A 10,911-nucleotide genomic window follows, 5' to 3' on the forward strand; every position below is an offset into this window, starting at 1 on the left:
GTGCAACTATCTTCAGTTTTCAATTGGTTTTGAAAATAAATATGAAGCGGGTTAGAACGCTGGGTAAATGTAATTTCGTAATTGGCATCTCATTTAACTATCTTAATCTTAATCAATATTTTAATAAGCTGAAACTGCTAAGCTTTTTAACTGCTGTTTTGGACCAAAATTTACGTATAACTTGCGTGCTTCCCATTTATGGAAGCACACCAGCCTTTTGGACAAAATCGACGAAACTATACGACATACACTATCATCCATTTTAAATGTGGCCTTGGACGACTGAGCTTGGTCTCAAGCGACTTTTCCCATCCGTATGGGAGGACTTGGCGTCCGTAAAATTTCCAGTGTAAGTTTACCAGCCTTTATTTCCTCGGTCCATGGCACTGAGAAATTGATCAGGAAAATATTACCCACCACACTGGTCAATTTTGAGGTGCCAAGCCTGACTGAGGCTTTAAATGCTTGGAAAGTCGCATGTCCGAACACCGACTTACCCGCCAACCTGTCCTCCCAGAGACAGTGGGATGAGCCGCTCTGCAGAGTAATACGGAAAAGTTTAATCGATACGTCAATTACTTCTGCAGAGCGAGCGCGCCTACTGGCTGTGGGTGAATGGGAGTCGGGTCTATGGCTTCTTGCACTTCCGTCCTCAAACACAGGCACCATGTTTGATGACATCACCTTCAGACTCGCCGTTTGCCTCCGACTAGGTGCTCCATGCTGCTCTCCTCATCGCTGCCACTGCGGGGAAGCTGTCAACAGCCTCGGTCACCACGGCCTGTCGTGCAGCCGGAGTGCCGGCTGCATACCACGACATGCCAACATAAACGACGTGATCCGTCGCGCTCTTGTTGCCGTCGGCGTGCCAGCCGTACTCGAACCAAATGGCTTGGCACGCGACGATGGCAAGAGACCAGACGGCATGTCGCTATTTCCGTGGAAGGTGGGTAGGACTTTAGTGTGGGACGCGACATGCGTCGACACTCTTGCGCCATCTCACCTTCCCGGAACTGCATGTTGTGCTGGCTCCGCCGCTGCACAAGCAGAGAACCTCAAGCGGCGCAAATATAGTAACCTTATAGGCAATTACATGTTTGAGCCGTTTGGGGTTGAAACTCTGGGGCCGTGGGGTCCGAGGGCGCACCTTCTTGCCAGGGATATTTCCCAGCGCCTGGTTGACACTTCCCGGGACCCAAAGGCTGGCTTTTATTTCGCACAGAGGTTGAGCATTGCCATCCAACGTGGCAATGCTGCCAGTCTTTTGGATACATTACCCAGTGACAGCGATGAGGAGCAATTTTTTGATGCACTGTATTAGTTTTAAGTTGTATATATATATATAAGTTTATTTTATTTTATTTTCAATTAATGTAAATATATTGTGAATAAATAAAACTAGGTAATAAAGTTATAAGCTGAACCAATACCTACATGATTAAAATTACTAACTACTTACAAATACGATAGTTGGTCATAGACAGAAAAGTTCCAATATGACGCGTGAACAATTTATAGTTACCATAAACATAATACTCTAGCAATTATTTACACGTAAGTCAAAGTGATATACCCGCCTAAATTAAATTAGGCTTCGCGAAATAAATTAGTTAATTCTAAACAAGTTAATTTAGTAACATCATTAATAAACTTGCTGGGATCTGTAGGCTTAATTAGTATTTTACGCAGGTAATTCTGTTTTAAGGAATACTTATAAGTAATAATCGTACCTGTGAAAATGAGGTTGGTACATTTTTAAGCCCCGAAGGAGCTGAGTTAATTTGGCAGAGTCTACCGAGGAAGATAATTTGGGGGGTGTGACATAGGTACGTAATAAGGAAGTATTTTGGACTCTTTGGTTATTTACTACTGAGAAGGTAGGTTATACTTAAAGTACTTCCTTTTTTTTGTGATGACTGTGGCCTAAATACAAACTTATGTTTTTAAGAGAAAATCGGCATCAAAAAGGTCTTTTCACAGTTCATTTGAAGCTTCAAAGCTTTAATGGCCATAAGGTTATAGTATCCAATAGTTTCGTTCTAGAAACAGCAGTAAACCCTCTAATATTGTTTCTAACAGCCTTTTCGCCTGTAATGATGTAATTAAATGTTTTATTTGGCCGTCAGCGCCATGTGCGAAGAGTTATAGCGGCACTTACTAAGATCGTGTTCGATATTTCACGTAGGACGTAGAATATAGCCAACGTACGCGTGCTGAGTTGGAAATGTAGGTAGATTTTTTTTCACGTCCTTTGCAGAGTTCTTTTTTTACTTCTTTTATAAGTTAGAAACGGTTATTAAAGTTAGTTAGTTCAAGGGAGTTCGGAGTTACAGTTTTCTTCTTGATTTATTTCAGCATCGTCGAGGGTTATTTATTTTCTTATAATTTTTTTGTATCAAATATATTTTTTTTTCAAGAATTAAGTATATCTCTCTTTTTTATCTTTAGAATTTCTTTGAATGGACTATAAATATTTTTTTATGGTTTCAATACTATTCAGACGTATTACTTACTTGTTGAGTTGTTCCAAAACAAAATATCCTCCGTTCAACGTGAACTGAAGTTTGGTAATGGAAATCTTTATAAGCTCTTTCAGACCTTATTCTTCTTTGTCAAGAGTTGTAAAACTTTTCAAGGTTTCCGTCGTCTCTTAGGAAACGCCGTATTGAAGAGTAAGTGGCACCCTTTTACGATTTATTTATAAAAATACACGTTTGTGTTCAAATTATGTAAAGGAGGTAAGAATGGAGGAGATGGAAGGGTGAATTACCCCTCGTTGCTAAGGACTAAATGTTATTTTAGGTTTTCTTCTGTTTCAGTTGAGTAATTTTAGGAAAAAGTTGTTTTTATTTCATCTGTAATGAAGGAGGTAATTATTAAATTGATAGCAACTTTCTTAGGCTGTTATTTATAGTAAGAATTACTACCAATTTTTATGCTGAAAATTATCGTGTTTGATACTTACAGATAGCATTTTTATGGCATTTCCTATTGAACATAAAATGTATTCTGACTTCACCAAGAATAATATTACTCGAAAGCATAGCATTCACACGAAATCAATTTTATGTGTCATAAACGCTGGTCCCGAGTGTTTCGTGTGAACATTTCTTTTATTGCTTTTCATGGAGTTATTAACAGAGGATAAAACAATAAGATTTCCTTATTGCGTATCCTTACTGCGATACTTGAGAACACTAGATACTTCATACTGAGGAACTTATTTGAAGTTCTTCTAGATGATTCGACAGCCTTACTGCATTGTCATGTAACAAAGTTGAAGGCTCGAAATCTTAAAAAATTTCAAAAATAGAATGATTACCCAGTGTTCTACTACTTTTCACGGCTAGATAGAAAGTGTCTTATCTACTTTTCTTCGATACATGGATGAACTCTGTTTTATTACCCTTTACAATAGTTAAATAAAATAATGATTTTTATGCTTTCTTGGTAATACGGCTGAACCCATCAAGAAAAGGCTTCTTTATATGCAAGTGCGGGAAGCTTTTCTCTAGAGCACAACTACCTCTATAATATAATGGTAAAATCTAATGGCAACTGGTTGCAGTTAGGTCGTAACGCTTTAGTATTTCGAGGGGATGTATGAGGATTGACAGTGATTTTGACACTCACATAAAACGTAACATCTGAAACTGTCACATACTCTAGTTACACCCCTACATATACATAGAGTTTTAATTAATCAGTATTCGCGTCATGTTCAGGATTGCGCCACATAGGAACGGTTTCATAATCACTCTGGTTAAGCCGTGGGCTGCGACTGTGGTGTGTCACTGGGATTTGTTAAATCCTCCTCTCGTATGCGTCACGTCAAGCGAGCTTTAGGCGTTCTGTTTCATTAATCGTTTATTCCTTTAATGTACTACCTACTGTTAATGTGAATAAAATGATTTAAAAGCTGTTTTATTTATACCTAAGGGAAGCCGCGATTTCAAGTTCAGAGTCCAAGTTTAGGTCAAATAGACATTTTCAGGACGGTTCCAAAAGTCGATCCCATGAAGGAGAATTATAAGAAACAGTATGGACACTTTTTCAAAAATACAATTTGTAAGATTTGCGGTTTTCCCATTCCTAAAAATTTCCATGCCAAAAATTTGCTATCATGACTCCTTGTAAATAAATAGATGCCATACGATAGCGGAATGTAATTAGAAGAAGGAGCTCACAGACGTCATATTTGACTTTAAATCGGTCAGATTCCTCCGTCTTTGTCTATGCCCACGCCATCTTACGACACTCTTAGGGCAGGCTTACATAGGACCCCGAAGGTCTACCGGCTGAAAGTTGAAAGCTCAAACTAATGCCGTTTAGCCGTATTTACTCGACAATTAGAATATCAAATGGGCTACTCACTGAGTGGCTATACAACAAAATCAACTTTGCATAGAAATAGAAGACGGTATTATCTAACTTGTCATATACTAAGGTCAGTTTGAAATATCTATTAACGATAGTAAGTAACGTTACCCCTTTTATTAGACTAAAAAATATGCGTAGATATTTTTCTAATTTTTTGAGAACTAAGTATGACCAGACAAAGTAATTTACAGTCCTAGAACAATCCATCATAGAGGGATTATAGGGATAAAAGGGGTAATTTGATTGAGTAGGTAAATTACATCACTTCAATTTTACCAAACCACAGTGCAATTAAACGAAACTAATTAATATAAAACTTTCCTGCTTTTCCACAATCACAAGGAAGAGAGGAAACATCTTTACATAAAACGGTGATGTAATCACATTTAGCGAAGTTGGGCCAAGTCTGATTACCATCGGTTTCTCGTAGGCGGCTCTGTCGCAAGTGGACTGAAACCGCTGGATGCATGAAACTAGTATTTAGAGGGAAATATATAAAATTCCGTGGGCGGAGGTCAGGGATATTGAATATAGAGCGTCTTTGTAAGCATATTTGTGGGTAAAAAGGTTGAGTTTGTATGTTATGAAGCGTCACTTTAATAGAAATGATTTCTGAATGAATGTTGCGTATTTTGTGTTTAGTTTGCACTCAGCTTTAAAATACGGGTTCTATAAAAAAAGTTCAAAAGAGAGAGAGAAGTTTAAGCATATTTCAGCTCAATTGAATTTCTCACTTCGTAATTTATTAACTTGCTAATGTTATTGAAACACAAAACAAAAGCATGAATCGAAAAAGGTTTCTCTCGGTTCAAAATTAAAGATTAAAAAATGCGATAGTTTATTCTCATAAAAAATCCAAAATCTTTTCATATTTTATAGCTACGTTGGAAATGCTAGTCGAAAGTGCAGTGAATGACATGCAGACAGCTCTTGTCCTCGGCAGCCTTCATCATTTTAGGATACAAACATGTCAAGAATTAAAGGATATCAATTCAAAATTTTGTAACAGTTTACTGTCACAAAAAATACAACTTAAAAACCATTCCACATTTTCTAGCTACGTTGAAAATGCTAGTCGAAAGCGCAGTGAGTGACATGCAGACAGCTCTTATCCACGGCGCATTGAGCCAGGCGAGCCATCGAGCGAATAAATCCCAACTGTCGAGCGTCGCGTCCATCCCAACACTATTGTTGTTTTCGCGCCTTTATCCGCCAGAAAAGTGGCCGCCATTGTTGAAATGTGCGGTTTTGGCGCGCTTTTAGTTAGTTTTGCTGTTTTGAAGGATGTTTTACATTTAATTTCAAAATGTGTAAGATGAGGGTTTTTTGAATTTAAATTATAACTATTGTGACTCTTTTGTATTAAAATTGTACCTACATCTGCCTTGTACTCTTTTGTATTTTTTTAAAATACTTTTTGGAAGAATTTATGGTATTTTATTTCTCAACATTTAATGAAAACTCATTTTTAAAAAATATTACGAAAGAAATTAATACCTACGAAAGACTAGGCAGTATGGTCGAAAGACTTTAGCCTGCCCTATGGGCAAAAAAAAAAAAAAAAAATTAATGAAAACTCAGGCTCTCAATGTAATAAAAAAAAAACATTTGACTACTTCGCGAACATCAAATCTAAGTAAAATACGTTCTCGCACTGCAAATTCAATTAAATTGGTTAATCAAGAACTTCCACTATGTATCCAATTAAACAACGTTTCATACACTAATAAATCCTAGAATAGTTGCTTCATGAGACCTTGTACTCATCCCCTTATATAACATCCAGCGTCTAAGATTAATGTCTTGTCATTGGGGACGGTCAAATAGTTAGGTATTTCAGCTATAACTCACTAAATACTGACCTAAAATACATGGACATTGTTCCAAATTCCTCTAGAAACATTCTAGTTCAAAAATGGCTTACACGAGTACTGGGAATCAATATAATTTTCTTGTTATTCTACAAAGTTGTACAGACGACAACACAAGGACTTGAAACTAAGAAACAAGGCTATTGTTACTGTTAAACTAGATTCTATTTTACCTTGAAAATGGTAGTCCTTCAAATTCAATGTTTTAGATATTTCTAAACAATATGAAGCGATTTAATTCATGAGATAACTCTCGATGTAAATAAAAAAACTAGGTCAGACGATGTTAGTAATTTTACATTGTAATGTCCGAAAAAATATTGAAAGTGCCTACGTTGTATTTATGTTGTTAAAAAAAAGCATTTTTGAGTTGCCTATAGCCCATTAACGTGCAATAAGAGCCTCGGTTAGTCACCCATTTGTTTAATTTAATTTGTTGATCTCAAAGCTCTTAAGGACAAAGACAAAACAATCAAATAAAAAAGGAATCAGACAAGCATTTAATTTAAAAGCCCGTTGATTACACCGTCGTATACGACAGTACGGTAGATTCCTCTCACAAGAATGCGGGCGACTCAATCTAATGAAATTGTTGAGCGACCCTTTCTTTTAGCTGATTGACATTATATGACCACAGTATACTCTAAGAATAACGATTCAGGCTAGATATCTAGTAATGTAAAGTAAATACTAGAATATACGCTACACTGTTTAGTAGGTCTTGAAAGATATCGTAGGAAATCAGGATAGTGGAGCGAGTGTTACTTTAAATTAAAATGTAATTTTTGAATAAAACCTATGGAAATATTTTCGTTTTATTTGCAAACCGATATCAAATATTCTGCTATATGTATTTTATACAGTTATTCTAATTTTAAATTATTGTCTGCCAGCCAGGAATGCCAATAAGATAAATCGTTTAGCATGCAGCCTCTACGGTTTCAAACTTATTTAGCTGCTTCATTTTCATGAAGTGTACTATTTATTAAAGCATTGCTTTATTCCATCTTCTTGATCGTCAATTGTCTAGCTTTTGAGAAAGAACTTTGAATAAAGCTTTAAACAAAGAGTTGTATGGAATTTTTCAAGGGATTCTATTATAGAATAGTTATGAACAGTAAGCACAGCCACTGACGGCCATATAGCAATAATAGAACTGTCCACAACGAGTGTATTGTGGTCAATACATATAGCTAAATAAACTATGATTCATGTTTTCAGCAGTTCGCTTTCCCATGTCGCTCATAGGAGTTAATTGAGGGTAATGGAATCAGTAATGGAACAATATTATGTATAAGGCTAATCGGTTTAATATCGATCCCTGATTGGATATCGGGGTGCAATCGACTCGAGTATAGGTTAGAACCATTTAGAATCGATTAATAGTTTAAGGGAATTTGTATAAAGCTTAATAATTAATTTCCGTATAAGTAATAGGTACGATAAGTAGCTTTGCGTTGTTGTTATTACTGAGGTAAATAATAAGATGGTAATTAATATTCAGAAGATATTGAAAATTCAAGTAAAATCTTGATTTGTCTGCAAATTCTGCAATCTTGTATTGCATGATATATTTCTTGAGCGGGGGTTTACATCATAGCATATTTAGATAAAATAATTGTTGGAATATACGCACGATGTACGTATAATACCTCCTTTACAAATATCCAAGATTATATAAAGCATACCTACTTCAATCATTCGTCAAACATTCAATCATTCAATGTTCACTTTAATCGTACGTTCTTACATTCGAAATATAACAGTCGTTCAGGATACATGTGTTTTCTTTGTCTCACCTGCACCCATATCCAACAGGTTATGGGCCCAGGCCGTTTTCTGTGGGGGTCCCCCCACAGCGTTGACTTCCACGTAGTGACCCCTGGGCAACGCCGTGCCTGACCACCGTAACGGAGTGGCAGGCCGGCGGCAAACGAACGCTGTGCGTCGAAACATCTTCAACAGTCTTGCGTTTCGATATTGTGGGTGGCAATGCCACGTCCTGTGAGGGCCGCCTCCGGGCGCTGTCTCCGCAAAGGCCCTTCTCAGGGCCAACCCAAAGGCCCTTCTCAGGGCCAACCCAAAGGCCCTTCTCAGGGCCAATCTCGAGATGCTTCGGCATCAGAGACCAGCCGCGCACCATCCGCGGTCAGTCTCATGAGAGGTAGTGACCTCGTGTCGACCGACTTGTCCGACACGGAGTCACAAATAAGTGGAACGAGCGGCGTTGCAACCCGCCGTACGAGGAAGAGGGCCTTCCTCAAGCGGGGATCCGGAGGCTCTTCCGAGGACGCAGCCGAGAAGCCCGCGAAGAGGGCGGTATTGGAAGACAACGACCGGCCAAGCAGAGCCAGGGCCAGCCACGACGCCTCCAGTGTCCTTTACGCGGACCACTCCGTGGAGGAAATGGAGCGCATGGCTCTGGAGGATCAGATGGAGATCCTAGAGGTCGCCTCCAAGTCCTCCAACTTGAAGGGGACCTTCCAGAAGGCCCTAAAATGCCGGGCAGCGAGCTTGCTCGGCATTGTAAAGGAGTTGGCGAAGCGCACCACCTCCGATGAGACGCGGCAACTTCAGGCGAAGGTGGATCGCCTGCAGAAAGAGGTGTCCGCGTTGCACGCGCGCGTTGCCGAGCCCACGACTCGGCCCGAGGGGACGTCGGAAGGTACAGCAACGATACCTGCCTCCTCTGACCTTGAGGATCTTATCCGTAAGGTTGTAATGGAGGAGAGAGCATTCACCAGGGCCTGTTTTGCCGGCATAGAGGATCGGCTCCTGCCGGAGAAGCGGTTACGCCCTCCACTCGCGGCGGATAAAGCACCTGGACGGATGCCCATCGCACCGGGGCCCTCAACGGCTCCAGACCAGTCGGAGCCCCAGGTCCTAAAGACCACCAAGGGCAAGGGAAAGGGCAAGAAAACCTCACTAGCCCCGACTACCCAGACGGTCCCTCCCGAACCGGTGAGAGAAGACCCATTACTGCCCTCCACCACCCCTTCCAACCAGCCTTGGATTAAGGTGGTAGCGAGGAAGCGGAAGGGTAAGCAGTTAGCTCCCGAGCCCCCTGCAGCCAAGCCTGCCGCTTTAGGGGACAGGAGGAGGAAGCTCGCTCCTCCTCCAAGAACCGAAGCCGTGGTGGTCACGTTGACCCCAGAGGCAGCGGAACGCGGGGAGACATACGAGTCCGTGCTGCGGCGGGCTCGTACAAACGTCGACCCTGCAGAACTTGGGGCTGGCAGAATTACGTGCCGGAAGACCCAAACGGGGGCTCGTATCTTCGAGTTCTCGGGGGCTCAACGCGGCACCAAGGCGGACCTCTTTGCGACGAAGCTCAGAGAGGCTGTCGCGGACACGGCCAAGGTGGTGAGGGCCGTTAAGTGTGTAGCTCTAGAAGTGACCGACCTCGACGACTCGGTCACGCAAGAGGAGGTGGTGGCAGCGGTTGCGGCGGCGGGGGGCTGCGCCGTCGCATCTGTCAAGGGCCGAGCCATTAGACCTGGCCGCAGGGGTATGGGCACTATGAGGTTAGAGTGCCCGGTCGTAGCTGCCAAGGCGGTTCTGGCTAAGGGCCGCCTCCCGGTCGGGTTTAGCTCGGGTGGGGTCCGAGTGCTTGAGGATGCGCCGATGCGCTGTTTCAAGTGCCTCGGCATCGGACACACCCGGCCTCTCTGCCCGTCCACTGCCGAGCGTGGGGAACTATGCTTCCGCTGCGGAAAAGAGGGACATAGGTTGGCCAGCTGCGAGGCTGCCACCATGCATTGCGCAGTATGCGCTGCCAATGGTCGTCCATCCGACCACGTAATGGCGGGCAAGGAATGCCGACCGCCACCGAAGAAGGGCAAACTGCAGGCGCCGGTGCGGCCTGCTGCTGCCGCCACCTCTGAAACTCCAGTTCCAGTGCCGGCAACCGAGGGAAGCGCGATGAACACCGACTGATGGCTGGGCATCGACGACGTGTTCTTCAAGCGAACATCAACCACTGCAGAGCAGCCCAGAGCCTGCTGGTTCAAACCTTTGCGGAGTGGTTGGTGGACGTGGCGGTTGTTGCCGAGCCGTACTCTGTCCCTCGCAGCTGGCTGGGAGACGACAACGGCTTAGTTGCTTTGGTAGCACGGTCTTCCACGGATTCCCCCTCCCTCTCACTCTTAGAGAGGGGACCGGGATACGTGGCTGCCGCGTGGGGTGACATAGCCCTAATAGGGGTGTATTTCTCCCCAAACCGCCCTCTCACGGACTTCGAGAACTTTCTCGAAGTGCTCGCCAGGGTGGCAAGCGGAGTGGTGCAGCAACGGGTGTTGGTCTTAGGCGACTTTAACGCCAAGTCGGCAATATGGGGTAACCCAACCACCAATGCCCGAGGACGAGAGGTGGAAACCTGGTCCGTGTCATCCGGTCTGTCCCTCCTGAATAGGGGAACAGTTCACACCTGCGTGCGGCGGCAGGGGGGCTCCATCGTGGACCTCGCCTTTGCATCCCCTTCTTTGGCGGCCTGTGTAGTGGACTGGCGGGTGGAGCTGGTGGAGACGCTATCCGACCACCGATACGTGCGGTTCGATATTTCCACCCCGGGCTCCCAGGGGACCCAGGAGGGTCGGTCGCACTTCCCACGGTGGGCGCTCTCCCGCCTAGACCGGGAGGCCGCCTCGGAGGCGGCTTTCGT

The 10,911-nt window shown here is 43.0% G+C and overlaps 1 protein-coding gene across 1 annotated transcript; it reads left to right on the forward strand.

The window, feature by feature from the left end:
- The first annotated feature begins 8,408 nt into the window (after positions 1-8,408).
- On the forward strand, positions 8,409-10,187 carry LOC124629545. The gene has a single exon (XM_047162977.1). The coding sequence runs from the start codon at positions 8,409-8,411 to the stop codon at positions 10,185-10,187; it is 1,779 nt and encodes a 592-aa protein (XP_047018933.1).
- The last annotated feature ends 724 nt before the right edge of the window (positions 10,188-10,911 follow it).

The sequence above is a fragment of the Helicoverpa zea genome, chromosome 1 (assembly GCF_022581195.2).
Source record: "Helicoverpa zea isolate HzStark_Cry1AcR chromosome 1, ilHelZeax1.1, whole genome shotgun sequence".
In the NCBI taxonomy this organism is placed as follows: Eukaryota; Metazoa; Arthropoda; class Insecta; order Lepidoptera; family Noctuidae; genus Helicoverpa; species Helicoverpa zea.

Excerpts from the sequence above, each read along its gene's own strand:
- LOC124629545 (XM_047162977.1), top strand. The coding sequence starts at position 8,409 with ATGAGAGGTAGTGACCTCGTGTCGACCGACTTGTCCGACACGGAGTCA.